Source organism: Ursus maritimus, unplaced genomic scaffold, assembly GCF_017311325.1.
Source record: "Ursus maritimus isolate PB19 unplaced genomic scaffold, ASM1731132v1 scaffold_12, whole genome shotgun sequence".
Classification (NCBI taxonomy): Eukaryota; Metazoa; Chordata; class Mammalia; order Carnivora; family Ursidae; genus Ursus; species Ursus maritimus.
In genome coordinates, this window is record NW_024423564.1 from 28,032,525 (window position 1) to 28,048,967 (window position 16,443).

Sequence of the window (16,443 nt, forward strand, 5' to 3'; positions counted from 1 at the left end):
TCCCTCTAAGGAAAGGAGACCTTGCCTGAAACAATGCTTTCTTTATCTTTTTTCCTAATAACTTCCTTGCCCTACCCTATTTCTGCCTACAAATGCCTTCTATTTTGTACAACCCCTCTAAGCACCCTTCTATTTGTTAGATGAAATGCTGCCTAATTCATTAATCACTGAATAAAGTCAATTAGATCTTTAAAAACTTACTTGATTGAATTTTTGTTCCTTAACAGCTTTAAGAGCTACATTTAGATTTTATTTATTTACTGCCATTTAAGTTATAAACCTTCAAGAAAATGGTCTACTGGGGAATTCTTAGAATCTTGTGATGATGAATTTAACGATATCACTTCAAAATATCGTGAATTGAAAAAATATCTAAATTACGTAAATAGATATGCAATAATCTCAATACAATCTCTAATCAAAATAATAAAAAATGTTACGACAAAACTGTTAGGAGTAAACTGAGGCACCCCTAACACATTCTGTTTTGTCAAACTTCACCACAAATACTCTACAATGTCTTAAAACAACTCCTATAGTCTTGAGTCTACAAGAGCTAAGTATTTAAACATGCGGTGAGTGGTACAAATGATCCTTTTCAGAGGATGAAAATGAAGTTTTTTGAGATTTGCCTAAACTATGAATCCTAGATCCTTCTAGTACACAACTTATTGAAAAACAGCTTCCTGAATCACTTTGTGGTATATAAAAAGGTTAGTGATTTTTTAAATGTGTTAGTTGAAAGTGAATGGCAATTTTGGTATTACTAATATACAATACAGTGACTGCAAGAGAAATCTAACAGCTAACAATGTCAAATTATTTCTGTACTGTAATTTTAAATTTTTAAAATATTATTATTACTATTGATAACAATAAACCATAATGATTACTTACTGGATGAAATGATTCTTCTAATTTAGAAGTTTGTTCAATATTGGGGCTATCTAGTTTTAGCCACAGGCAAGTAATGATTTTAATATTTGGTCACTGGCATTTGGCCAAAATGTGTATTTGGTGCACCTCTACCAATAGGGTTTTTTAGAGACCTATCCTTATGCTTCTTGGTAGAGAATACAGTCTTAGCCTGAGTGAATATTTTCACCTTGACAATTTTTAGAAAAATCCCAACTGCTCTGTTTCACAATTGATAGTCTCTTTTCATCCTTTCTTTATACTTATCACTTTAAATCCTTTCCATATACTTCAATATTAAATTACCCATTGTTTTGTATGTTCACTGTGCTCAACTTATTTTCTAACAGGAGAGTTCTGCCTTGAGGGTGGGCATAATGCTTCTTTTGCTTTGTCCATAGTGTGTAGCAGCACAGTGCTGGTCATCTAATCTATATCTACTAATTTACTAAGATCAATATGTTACTGGCTTTGTGTATGAGACACCATTTTCCTTCTTAATTTTAGGCTATACTATAAATAAATAATCCAAAACTAACTATGTCAAGGTTTGAACAAAGAAGATGCTGCATTTAATAAAAGATAATGTTTAGTGGAGGAGAAAATAGAACACTATTCTTAGATCTAAGACACTGAAGGTAAGTCACTTTTTTCATGTCTTTGTTAGAAAGCCCTCTTGCTCAACTATAGACCCCAACGTTAAAATCAGAACCAGACAAGACTGCTTAACGTAACTCATGTTTTAATTAAAACCCAATGAACATCCAAACTGCCTGACCAGAAAAGCCCTGATAGCAAAGGAATGCCTAGAAGACTACATCCCACATGTGTCCTTCCCTGCCCACAATCATGGGCTGACCACATACCAACCCTGACTCATGATCATGTGCTCTCTGCCTGCTCTCTTGCATGGACTCCCCACCCCCAAATCTCTCCTTATAAAACTCTAGGGGTCCATCTTGCAGGTGGAGAGAATGGTTAAGGCTGCCACCTCCCCTGGCTGCTGGCACCCAAAACAAATCTTTCCCTTTCTCTTTTCCAAGCTCTTATCTCTTGATTTTTTGGCTTCTCTTGGGACAAGTTTTTCCAGGTTTGTTCAACAACAGTGTGGGCAAACCCAGCCAGGAGCTATGCTTTTGGTTAGTCCAGCCCCCTCAGGATTTCCTAGGATGGAGCAGTTGGCCATGGCAGCATGCCAGGGTTTACCCATTCATTTACTGACTTAGTGGCTGTGATAGATCATTAGGTAACACAGTCTTTCTATGGATTCTGCAAGGCAATCACAGGAAGTCAAAATAAATGAGAAGGAAGATTTCAGTAGTAACACCAACCTGAAAGTTCGGACAAGATTTTTAAGTTGTGCATAAACATCTCCTAATGTGATCTGAAGAGGCCCCAAAAGTCCAGGAACTCTGAAAATAAAAAATTACATTTCTTTTGAAACATAATTTAGCTATATAGACACATTCTTTGAGTCTTGCCTACATCTGGATTTTCCATAGGTAATAATGGCACTTAGGTAGAGGCAGGTAAGCTAGCTTCTGACTGGTGAGAACCCACAAGGATACATTTCATAGTAACCCCGCACTCCACTTAGTAGTCTATGCTACAGTGTGAGGCACTGAAAAATGTTATTTTGGCTGCTGTTTATGTTCTTGTACTTGTTTTTCTTACCTCTACGTTCAAATATTAGATTAAATGGAAAGAACACAAGGCCAGAGGAACTGGATCCCCCAAATGGCCCAATTTAGGAGTGTGACCTATTTCTCCTTATGAAATTCTAATGGTGGGAATAGAAACTGATACATTTCTAGAGAGCAATTTGACAACATATATTAACATTTTAAATGTGGAAATTCTTTGACCAAGCAGTTGTACTATGAAAAAATTTATCCTAAAGAAACAATCAGATAACATAAAAAAAGACACTTCCTAATGGAAACAAATGTCCACCAACAGGTCATTCATTAAATAAATTATGATATAAACATATAATGGAATATAATAAAACCTTTAAAATGATAATGTGAATCTATACACTTTTAACGTGGAAAGATATTCATGGTATAAGTGTTAAGTGAAAAAATGCATATGTGGTATTGTCCCATTTTTATAAAAACTTATATATAATGACATTATATACGATAGATAGTATATTTCAAACATGTTTGATTCCTCCCAGGTTTATACTGTAACAGAGAGAACCAAAGGGAATGAATATACACACACCATATATATTATGTATGTGTCAGGGATAAACATCAAAATATTAATAGTAGTTACTATTCAGTGGGATTACAGGTGATCTTCGCTTCCTTCTTTGAACCATTTTGTACTGCCCAAATCTTCTGCAATAAGCATGCATTACTTTTTTAAAAACTTATTATAAAGTTTCAGATATATTTCAAAACAGAGAAAATAGCAATAACCCCATATATCTATTTCCAGATTCAACCTCCCAATATTTTGTTACATTTATTTCATTTTTTCCTTCCTTCTTTACTTTTTTTGCCAGTACTCTTTTAAAGTAAATCCCTGACATCATGTCATTTGGCCCCTAAATATTTATCTATCTCTAAATACAAGGGCAGTTTCTTACATAATCACAATAAAATTATCATACCTAACCAAATTAACAATTCCTTAATATCATCTAATACACAGTATATATTTTATTTTCTTCAATTATCTTAAAAAAAAAAATCTGCTTACAACTGGTTTGTTCCAATCAGAAACCAAAAAGGTCTTACTTTTATTATGAGAAAAAACTGCTTTCGTAAGTAACAAAAAAACCCCTCTATGTCAATAACTATTTTGTTTTAAGTGTTCTTTGTGTTTCCATAAGTTATTCCATCTCTTCTCAAATTTAGGTCTTGAGCTATTATCAATAATTCGGTCCTTTGGCATGGCAACTTTTGGCATCTTCTGTTGCAGCCAAAACCCAAAAGAAACAGAATTCCTTCAATAGCATAACTATGGGGTCTTAAATTTAAAACTGGGTACTTTCATTAGCTAAAAAAGTCTAGAAAACTACTTTCAGATAAATCCCTATCTACTGATTACATACAGGTATCAATAATCCAACCTAACTTTCAAAACCCATGTAACCATAGCCAAGGATTGATACCTTCTTGTCCTATGAATCAGACACACGGTGACTTTTACTGTTTTCTAACCTAATATCAAACAGAAACAAATTTCTAAGTATGAGGACCATATAAAAGGCAAAACTAATAACAGATTTATTATCTGTGAGGAGCTTAATATAAGAGGAACTCAATAAATAGTGAAGTTATTTAAAATGGAAAACTTCGAGGAGTAGGCTGCTCAAAATATTAAGGCTCCCAGGAGATATGTTTTTCTTATCATTCAACTACTACAAAATTAAGACTACTACATATGCTCTTCCTTCCTTCCTTCCTTCCTTCCTTCCTTCCTTCCTTCCTTCCTTCCTTCCTTTCTTTCTTTCCGATTTTAAAGTAATCTCTACACTCAACATGGGGCTCGAACTCACAACCCTGAGTGGGATCAAGAGTTGCACGGTCCACCCACAGAGCCAGCCAGGTGCCCCTAATCCATACGCAGACCTTAAACAATGACTGATAATACCTTTACATTTTTTCTGCTGAAGAAAATAGAGATTGAAAAGTTCAAAGACAGCCCTCACACCTCTGAAAAAAAGATTTTCAAACTTCTTTTGAAAGACAAACCAAGATTACAATTTTTAAATGTCATTTATGACTGAGCTAATTACAAGAAAAATAATTTCCACCACGGGAAGTTTAAAACTAAAGTGCAAAGTTGACTTGAACAAAAACTCTTAAGTTGCTGAGTGTGAAATGGTTCTATAAATATGTATGCAGAGTGAGTTAACAGACCGTTAAAACGTCATAAAGTTTCATTCACATGTGAAACTGATGTGACACGTATACCACAAATCAGTATTTAAATGGTCCAGCTTTGGTATTTTTTTCCCTGACTTCACTGGACTATTAAGTGGAAGTGACACAGTTTAGTTTTCTACTGCCATAATCTCAACCTTCCTCTTTATTATGTGCTTCTGTGTCTTCTACACAAAACTTAATTTCAGTATTTCCTCGGCAGGATATCTTAAAAATCTCTATTTCTCAGGTAAAGACATCCATGTAAACTTTTCACATTATTTTTCAAACCGTTCAAAATTCAAGGGTTAGAATTAATATAAATTATGAACCCACAAGTACCAAGTTAATTTTAAATATTGTAAAGTGGAATGACAATTACATACTTACACTTTACTCAACTTTTCAAGTACGATGCGTTTTCTAATCTGGTTCTGAGAACTTGAATCTACCAGTGGAAAGGTGGGATCATGCTGAATCACATTTTTAAACAAAACAAAGCAAAACCATAAATTTACATTCTTCTTTGATAAGAACAATAAACATTAAAACACAAAAGTTCACACCTAGGGTATGGTAGAATAAAAACTAGACTTGAGAATTATTAGAAGATTTAGATTTGAGCACTGGTTCAGTTACTGGGCTGATGTGAACTTGAGTCACATGCCTGCTTTTGAGAATTTTCTCTCATCTGCATAAAGGGATCCTAATACCTTCTTTATCGAATAAGAAAATGTACACAAAAGAACTCTGTAAACTACTAAATGCTATACAAATGTTGGAGATTAAAGCTTTAAAATTAGCAAATACTATATATGTATTATGGGGAATTCCACTTCTAGAAATGGCAGACAAAATAATTCTAACCATCCCTCCTGCTGAGAACTGAAAAAACACTGGGAAAATACCCACATTTGTTTGAAAACATCAGAGACCTAACAAGGCAGTAAAGAATTAAGGCCAGAGATTCTACAGAAGGTAATTCCAGAGACGGCAGTGACTAATTCCAGAAGAAGCAATTCAGATACTGAGAACCAGCATTGTTTTTCTAATAAGCATTAAAGCTTGGGGAATGCCAAGAAGAAAGAGGTACTGGCAACCCTCCCCTCCAAACCTGATTTAGAAGGCTAGGACTATGAATGAATAGGAAACGGACTGGCTCTTACAGGGAGGTACTGAAGTCCAGCTTCAAATCATCTTAATCCCTGATTGAATTAAGTGATTTAGAACTGCTACAAATCATCTGCCTGAAGCAAACATAACCTGTTTTAGAGGAAGATAACATCAGCTTGGGTCTCAAGTTACCTGTAATTTTTAATATACAATGTTTGCCATATAATAAAACAATAAGAAAACAAGACAATATGGTCAAAATCTCAAACATTACCCCATAGAAAAGAGCCCCCAGGGAATCCAGATAATGAAGTTATCAACTTTATTTAAAATACCTATGTTGATATATTAAAAAAAAATGACAAGACTAAAAATTTCTGCAGAGAACTGGAAACTATATAAAAGAACCAAATGAAAATTCTCAAACTGAAAAATATAGTATTCAAAAGTGAGAACTCAATGGATATATTTAATAATATAGTAAAAAATGACCGAAGAGAGAATACTGATTTGGAAAATACTCAGAATAAAGCACCCACCCTCCTCCCACACCCTCCTCCCACACACACACATAATGCAAAACATAAAAGAGTATGAGACACAATGCAAAAGACTAAGATGTCTGTAACTGGAGTACCAGAGAGGAAAGGAAGAATGAGACAAAAGCAGTTATCTATAAAGGTAATAACTGGGAATATTCCAATACTGATGAAAGAAACCAAATCAAGATTCAAGTATTACAACGCCAAAAGAACAAATACAATTATAATCACACCTAAGCAAAGCATTCTAAAACTGATGGTCGGCAAAGACAAAAAATGTCTTAAAAATGGCTAGTGGAAACAAACTGAGGGCTTCAGAGGGGAGGGGGGTGGGGAAATGGGATAGACTGGTGATGGGTAGTAAGGAGGACATGTATTGCATGGTACACGCAATTAATGAATCATCGAACTTTACATCAGAAACCAGGGATGTACTGTATGGTGACTAACATAATAAAAAAACATTAAAAAACAATGGCTAGTGGAAGAAAAACAGTATTTTCAAAGAAGTAGCTATATAAAAGAGAAATAAATGGAAGCCCAAAGACAAGGAAATACTTCCAATGGACTGAAAAAAAAGTAAATGCTAATCCAGAATTGAATACCCAGAAAAATATCTTTCAAAAGTGAAAGTAAAATAAAGAACTTTCTGATAAAAACTGAGGAAATTCATCATTAGCAAACTGCACTAATCAAAATAAAGGATATTCTTTAGGTCCAAGGCAAATGATCCCAGATAGAAGAATGGAGATGCAGGAAGAAATGAAAAACAATGGAAAAGTAATTAAGTGGATAGCTCCAACTGAATACTGACTATAAATCATCTTACAGGATTTAAAACAGAGAGAGAATAAAAATAGACAACAAGAGCACATAAGCACAGAGAGGGTAAATGGAATTAAAATTTCTAAGGTACTGTCTAAGAAGCAAAAAAATTAACTTATATTGGACTTTTATAATAATTCAGTTAATTCAGGTTTTAATCTTTAGAGTAACTACTTCTGATTAGTAAAATAAAGTATAAAAAACAAGCCAATAGAGGGTAAACAATGAAATAATAATATTTAATTCAAAGAAAGCAAGAAAGGAGAGAAAGAGGAACACAGAACAGATGGGAGAGGCAGAAAGCAATGAGTGAGATGGCACAATTAAACCCAAATATATCAATTATGACATTGACTGTAAACAGACTAAATTCTCCACATAAAAACAATTAACAGTCTAAGTATAAAGAGTCCTGAAAATACTAATAAAAGAACGCTAATGCTGGCAAAACAGACTAAGAAAAAAAAATTATCAATGTAGAAAAAGGCCAGTCCATAATATTGAGGTTCAATTTACTAGGAAGACATAACAATCTTTTTTTTTTAACACCATATAACATCGTCTCAAAAAACTAAAAGTAAAATTCACTAAACCGAAAGTAGAAATAATCAATCCATAATTATGGTGACAGACTTTTGACCTACCTCTCCCACCTCTCTCAGTAACTAACAGAATGAGCAACACCTCTCCCCGCCCTCCCCCAATCAACACTATTTCCCAAACTTTAATATGCACACATTTCCCCAAAGGAAAATAATGAAATCTGACCCATACTCCTCATCATAAAAATCAATTCCAGGTGAATTGCAGATCTAAATATGAAAGGAAAAACAATCTAGAAGATGAAATAACCTGGGCTAAACAAAGATTTCTAAAGTCACTAAAGGGAACAATTAATAAACTGGACCCAAGAGATCATTAATGAGAGTGAAAAGGCAAGTCTCAGAGTGGAAGATGATATTTGCAAAACACACAACTAAAAATGTGTTTGCATCCTGAATAAAGAGGTCCTACAAAATCAGTAAGAAAAAAAAAACCTAGATATTCCAACAGATAAATTGGGGAAAAGACTTGAAAAGACACTTAAAGTGACATTCCAAATGGTCAAAAGGCAAATGAAACTGTGCTCAACTCGTTAATCATTAGAGAAGTGTATTACAACCAAAAACAATACCACTGAAATGGTGAAAAGTAACAATGTCAAGTACCGGTCAAGAATGTGGAGTCATGGAAATTCTCATATAGTCATAGTGGAATAAAAACCAGGAAAACCATTTTGGAAAACTGGCATCATCCAGTATTAGCTGCATATACACATACATCGTGACCCAAAAATTCCAGTCCTAGATACACACCCAACAGAAATACACGTACCTTAGAAAAGAGACATAGACAAGAAAGTTTGTAACACTACAGCCCTAAACTGGAAAAGCCTAAATGCTCATTAATATGAATTGTGGCATATTTCTATGAAATACTATGCAGCAATGAAAGAATGAACTATAGCCACGAGGAACACCACAAATGACTCATGAACATAAAGCTGCATGAAATAAACAGGAAACCAAAAAATATATACTATGTGAATTTACTAGTTCAAAATTGGCAAAACTATTCCATGTTATTATAATAGCTATTCATTTTGGAAAGAGGTAATAATTAGGAGGAGACAATTTGTTTTACTCAAATTTCTTGGCCTGGGTAATCATTACAAGGCTGTATTCTTTTGTGATAATTCAGTGAGTTGTACATTTACTATCTACATTATACTTCAATGAAAAAGTTTTAAAATGTTATGCAACAAAGGAACAGTCAATTAATTTTCTTTAAGTAATTTTTCTTGTTTAAAGCTTATAGCACAAAAATGATAAAACAAATGATATATTAATGTAGTTTTATGCAGCTGAGCAACAGAGATCAAGGTTTCTCCAAGCTTACTATAAAACATGAATACTGTATAATAATACAACTGAAGTGATTTAAAATATAGTACTGGGCTAGGGAGCATTGCCTAGAAATACAAGAAATTTCTAAATTTTTACAGTATTTCCACTTTCACTCTCTTTCTAAATCTCCAAATGTGTTCTTAAATTTAGAGCCACATTTACTCAGAAATCTTTATTTATTTTTTTTTTAAAGATTTTATTTATTTATTCGACAGAGATAGAGACAGCCAGCGAGAGAGGGAACACAAGCAGGGGGAGCGGGAGAGGAAGAAGCAGGCTCATAGCGGAGGAGCCTGATGTGGGGCCCGATCCCATAACGCCGGGATCACGCCCTGAGCCGAAGGCAGATGCTTAACCGCTGTGCCACCCAGGCGCCCCCAGAAATCTTTAATAACAAAGTTTTGTCAGAAAAACAAGGTTATTGCCCTACTCCTCTTCAGGCCAAATAACTTCATTTCTCAAGCTATACAACAAAACAAAAATGGGCAAGAGAAATACTGAAAGAACCTCTCTTCCTTAATCTCAGCAATATACATTTAATCTCTACAGATAATTACTATTTACTGAGTACCAACTGTATGTCAGGCACTGTGATAAATGCTTTACATACATTATTTTTAAAATTCTTAACAACTGGGGCGCCTGGGTGGTGCAGTCATTAAGTGTCTGCCTTCGGCTCGGAGCGTGATCCCGGGGTACTGGGATCGAGCCCCATGTCAGGGTCCTCTGCTGGGAGCCTGCTTCTTCCTCTCCCACTCCCCCAGCTTGTGCTCCCTCTCTCGCTGGCTGTCTCTCTCTGTCAAATAAATAAATAAAATCTTAAAAAAAAAAATTCTTAACAACTGAGCTAGGAAAGCTATTTATAGTCCCATTTACAGATGAACACTCAGACTCAAGAAACCAACTTTTTATACAGCTAGAAAATGAGACAGCAGATATTAAAATCTAGGTCTGATGTGCTCCTTCCATTTTCTCTTATGTCCATTATTTCCCAGTAAGTCTCCTTTACTATATTATTTTCATTGATATTATTTTAAACAGGCATGCTTGCCAAATACTATACAAATATTTTACCATTCAACTAGTAAGTGTACTCCACAGTATACAGTCCCACTGGAAATAAAATACAAAGATACACATGCAGAAATTTGAAAGACTAAAAGAATACAAAGAATATTTGTTGGCAGGAAATAAAAAACCCTCTTCAGAGAGTCTACATATTATACAAAGAACTAGGTTTTAAAGAAAACTTTATCCTACAAGTCTAGGCTACATTTATGAAATCTTCTGGGGGCAAATCTCAACTTATTCGGAAAACTGTAATGCCAATACTGGAGATGGCAATTTTAAAAAAAGATTTTATTTATGAGAGAGAGAGTGCGCCCACACGAGTGGCCGGGGGGCGGGGGGGTTGGGGAAGTGGGGAAGGGAAAGGGAGAGAAAGATCTCAAGCAGATTCCCCACTGAGCAGGGAGCCAGTTGTGGGGCTTGATCCCACAACCCTGGGATCACGACCTGAGCCGAAGGCAGACACTTAACAGACTGAGCCACCCAGATGCCCCTGGAAATGGGATTTTAAACCAAAAAACTGATCAACTAAACAAACCTTCTGAAAATTTAACAATTATCTCTTTAATATTACTCCTGTTTCAAGATTTGTTATGGTGAGTACCCCATATGCTAGCAGCATAGAAAACTTATCATCATTAAGACATACCTCTTCGGAGTCTTGAGATTTGGTTTCTTCACTCAAAACATATCGTCCTCTATAAAACTCCCTTATCCTCAGATTTAATGTTTCAGTTTCTTTTTTCAAGTTCTCATAACTTGGCAGTGGTTCAATGGCTGTATCTGAGGCCCTAAAAGGTAAAGACTCATCCAAGCTGTTCTGAGATTCCTGCAAGGCAGGGAAATGTCTATCTGGGTCAGAGTGTATGTCATCTTCATCAAGTTCTTCTTCTTTAACCAGAGGGGCTGAAGACAGTTTCAGACATAGAGAAGCATAATTCTGGCCATACAAAAACCTCAAAGTTTCTTCTGTCTTCCATTCATTCAAAGTCTCCTTCAGGATTTTAAGTAAGTTTGCCTTTGCAACTTCAGGACACATCTGCACCGGACTAGAGGCTGACCTAGAAACTTGGTTTGATTTGGCAAATTTTCTCTTAAAATGCTCAGCACTTTTCTTACTTATGCCTACTAAAGTTATTTTTGAACTACTGTATTTATTTTCAGAATTTTCTGTAGCTTCTAATTTTTCTTGCAAAGGACTATTTGAAGAAATCTGAGTACTCAATTTCTGTAAAGGAAGTTCACCAGCAGCAGCTTTCTCATGACTATCTAATCTGCAATTGCCTAGCTGTTCAGTGACATCTATTACTGTCTGTTCCTTGTCTTCATGTTTGGAGTTAGCTTTCTGACCAGCTTTCTTTTTCATTATGCGTTTTTTGTGCAGCTGTGGACTTATACCCGTTGCATTTGGTCTGTTTCCTGGTAGAATGGAGGAAACAAAGTCTTGCTCATTATCACTGCTGCTATCACTATGAGAGCTAGAAGAACTAGATTCATAATGCTTCTCAAAATGGCCAGGATTGTCAATATCTGATGTTTTAATGGCCTTAGTGCATAACTGTACTTCCTTTCCAGAATGGCCACTGTAGAAGGAAAGAAACAAAATAACTATAATGGAAAAGCAAAATGTCCCATAGCATTTATATTTTGTAACTTTCAAGGTAAAAATCTGTACTCCCTAGGCAAAGCCATATATATATATATATATATATGTATGTATGTATACGCACACACATACACACATTTCCAAAGACTACTATAAATCTATGATTTCTCTACATCTTATTTGATATAATTCTACCATTTTCTTTCTGTCTTTTCCCCCATTATTTAAAGAGTGTTACAACAGTACAGCAAAAAGAAAAAAAAGCTTTGATAATTCTATTGTAATCAATTTTGATTTTTGCCTGTTGTATTTCTGTGACTATTTCATATATCCTTTTTTAAAAAAGGTTTTCTTTTGAAAAATTCACTCTTGCTTTGTCAAAAATATGTATTACAGAACTCTGCTTAGGTTTTGAAAGATAAAAGGATAAAAAGACATGTTTAACCATTTTCCAATTCTGGTTGATAGTTATACAGACAATTCCATAGATAGAATAAAAAACACAAGAAAGTCATAGCAGAAAATAAAGTTGGTTTACTGAAGAAAGATATATTTGAAAACCCAGAGTTACAACAGAATGCTAACAATAAAAAATAGTTTTCCCTTTGACTATGTTCCTTCAATTTTCAATTAGGCTTTAAAAAGATTAAGAATTGTGAAAGAAAAAGAAGTAGGAAAAGAGTAGCTGTGTCTATACAAACTTGAGATATGCAATGATAGATAAGCAGCTACTTTCAAGCAAATGCACATATCAAAACTTTAAAAGATTAGGATAAGGATTCTGGGTCAACTGGGGGCAGGGGGTGGTGAGAGAGTATAAGAACTTTCTACTTTTCAGGCAATTTTTCTGTAAACCTAATAAAATTGGTCCCTTAAGGGGATATTAATTTTTTAAATGATTAAAGAATAAAATGAAATAAAATAATGCAATAGTAATAAAAAAAAAGCATACTAGGTAGAAGTATAAAAAAAGGAAAAAGAAAAACAGAGTTGAAAGTAAGGTTGTCGATGGGAATAAAGAAAAGGTATAAGTTTATTCAGTATTAGAAATCATTTTTTTTAGTTAGAATCTAGCCTATATAGCCATGGGACTGTTTCCTGTATCGGAAGTAAGCATAATTTCAAAAAAAATAAGAATAATTTCACTTTTGTATGTTCCATCCTTTCTCTGAGAATTTTAAGTTAATTATATTTTTCTATATTACTTTAAAGCCATAAATTAAAAATACTTATCAATAAGTATCTCTCACATGTGCTCAATTCCATGTGCTAAGATAGCAACTAATAACCAGGAAAATTTATCCTGATAAAAGATTTTATAAAAAATGTGTTTTGAGAGATGGTTATAGTTGGGCAAACAACACCACAAGGAGAGTTTAGAAAATATCACAACTTGGAATTTCCATTAATGCTTTAGACCCTCTTCCAAATAATAAATGATATATGAAGTTTTGAAATCCTATAAAATAATAAAAACCTTTCAACAAATGTAATTGGTATAATCCACTTGACAAAGAAGCACAGTATCTCAGATGGAAGTTGTGTTTGTGTCATATTTCAACAGGTTCAATTAGATTTCCTCAGTAGGAACAGCTGTACAATAAATCATACAGATCAAACACATCATCTTACTATCACAAAAGAAAAAGCTGTACAAGGCAAATATCTCTTTGTGTGGGCTAAAATGGGCACTTACATAATGCATCAACACAGGAAGTCCAAGAGCTCATACCACCTGGTTTACTCTTAATGTTTCTATTAACATGAATATATAGAAGGTAAGTAATACTGATTCAACCATACCTTTGTCCTTCCTGTAGCAGCTGAAAATCAGGATGTCTGTGACAAAACAAGCAATAGAAAACTGAAGGCAACTGATATGTCAAACATTTTCGAGTGTTTGTTATAACTACATTGGATAGAAACTATAACTAAAAGGAAATAGTTCATTTAAAGTTTTTAAAGAAAAAATTGAAGGACAAAGTATTGTGAAACTCATCTGTAAGAAATCTGGATTAATCTGTCTTTTCCAAAATTTATTCACACTTTAGGAGTAAGTTCAATTTCCATGAGCCCAATAAAGTCTTCCCTGAATAACCTGACTAAAGTAAATCACTTCCTTCTGTAAATTCTAGTCAGTATTATCCATTCAATTAATACATATTAATCAGGTACTCCTCTATGACTTAATACTAAAATTATTACCTACATGTCTTATTTTTCATATATTTAAGTGTGGTTTCTTAACTAAACTACAAGCTCCTTGAAGGCAGAGATGATATACTATAATGCTTCTATTTCCTTTTTATAGTCAATAGAGGTTTTGCTCTAATTTCTGAGAAAGCAGTTGTATTATAGTATGGATATGAACTATGTAGATAATGTGACTTAATTTAATTCTAGGAACAACTTTGCTATGCAATACCAGAAATCACATTTGGCTCGGCATCATGGATTTTTAAAAGGCGGAAGAAAAAGCTCTTAGAAAGCCAATATAAAAAGGAACAAATATAACAGCAAGTGAATCCAAGAGGACAGGAAAACTCTGTAAAATACTTCTCAAGTGACTCAGAAAAAGTGTCTTCTAAAGATTACAAAACAGATTACATAAAAGTAAATATACAAAGAAGAACAACAACAAAAAAAGGAGTGTGATATTCCATGTTCATCAATAGAAAGACTCAATATCGTCAAGATGTCAGTTCTGAACTTGATCTACAGATTCAATGCAATTCCAATCAAAATCCCAGCAAGTTATTTTGGGGGTATCAACAAATTGAGTCTAAAGTTTTGGGGAAGGCCAAAGACCCCAAAGCGCTAACACTATATTGAAAGAGAAGAACAAAGTTGGAGGACTGACATTACCTGACTTCAAGCATACTTCAAAGCTACACTAATCAAGATAGTGTGGTAGTGGCCAAAGAAAAGACAAATAGATCACTGGAAGAGAACAGAGAACCCAGGAAGAGACCCACATGACTATAGTCAATTGATCTTTCACAAAGAAGCAAAAGCAATAAAAAGTTAAAGACCATCTTTTCAACAAATGGTATGAACAAGTGGGTATTCACATGCAAAAAAGTGAATCAAGACAAAGACTGACACCCTTCACAAAAACTAACTCAAAATGGATCATAGACCTAAATATAAAACACAAAACTATAAAATTCCTACAAGATAACAGAAGAAAACCTAGATGACTTTTTACATAGGACACTGAAGTCATAATTCATGAAAGAAAAAATTGACAAGCCAGGTTTCATTTAATTAAAAATTTTTACTTTGTGAAAGATACTGTTAAGAGAATAAAAAGAAAAACCACAGGTTAGAAGAAAATATTTGCAAAAGAGTATTATCCAAAATATGAAATAACTGTTAAAACTCAACAATAAGAAAACAACTAAAAAAAAATGAGTCAAATACCTTAAAAGACACCTCACCAAAGAAGATATAAGGATGGAAAATAAGCATATGAAAAGATGCTATGCATCATATGCCATCAGCAAAATACAAATTAAAACAATAATGAGATATCACTACACACTTACTAGAATAGCTAAAATCCAGAACACTGACATCACCACATTGTGGTGAGCATTTGGAACAAGAGAATTCTCATTCTTGCTGGTGGGAATACAAAATGGTACAGTCACTTTGAAATAAGTTTGGTGATTTCTTTCAAAACTAAACATACTCAACCATACAATCCAGAACTCTTGCTCCTCAGTATTTACCCAAAGGAGTTGAAAACTTATGTCTACACAAAAGCCTACACATGGATGTTTATTGCAGCTCTATTTATATCTGCCAAAATTTAAAAGGAGCCAAGATGTCCCTCAGTAGGTGAATGGTTAAATAAGTTGTAGTAAATTCAGAGAATAGAATACTATTAAGCACTAATAAGAAATGAGCCACCATCAAGCTCGGAAAAGATGTGGAAGAAACTTATAGTTCTTCTATACGCAAGAACTATATATAAACTAATAATACGCATTTTGTATTATTAAGTGAAATAAGCCAGCCTGAAAAGGCTACATACTGTATAATCCCAACATTCTGGGAAAGATAAAACTAGGGAGATAGTAAAAAGATCAGGGGTTATGGGGGAGGGTGGGAGATGAGTAAGTGGAGCACATAGGATTTTCAGGACTATAAAACTACTCTGTATGATACTGTAATGGTAGATACAAGTCATTATATATTGGTCCAAAGCCACAGAATATACAAGGCTTAGAGTGAACCCTAATGTAAACTATGGGCTTTGGGTGACAATGATGTGTCAATATAGGCCCATCAGTGGAAACAAATGCACAATTTTGGTGAGGATGCTGGTAATGGGGGAGGCTATACATGAATGGGGGTAGGGGGTATATGGGATCTCTGTACCTTCCTCTCCCTTTTGCTATGAAGCTACGATTGCTCTAAAGAATAAAGTCTTCTAATAGGAAAAAAAAAAAAGTAAACATAGAAACTAGGTGTACACAAAAGAGAAGATAAGGCATTGAATATTAATCCTGTTTAAAGGACAAAACAGGGTCGCAAGGAAG

General features: G+C 34.2%; 1 protein-coding gene across 1 annotated transcript in view; it reads right to left on the reverse strand.

Moving 5' to 3' along the window:
- Window positions 1–16,443, reverse strand: part of RPAP2 (RNA polymerase II associated protein 2) — an 86,902-nt gene that overhangs the window by 45,094 nt on the left and 25,365 nt on the right. The window contains exons 7-10 of the mRNA XM_008697712.2: window positions 13,700–13,735; window positions 10,940–11,873; window positions 5,187–5,269; window positions 2,247–2,327 (exon numbers count right to left, since the gene is read on the reverse strand). Coding sequence (XP_008695934.1) covers window positions 2,247–2,327; window positions 5,187–5,269; window positions 10,940–11,873; window positions 13,700–13,735 — 1,134 coding nt within the window. The remainder of the gene's footprint in view (window positions 1–2,246; window positions 2,328–5,186; window positions 5,270–10,939; window positions 11,874–13,699; window positions 13,736–16,443) is intronic.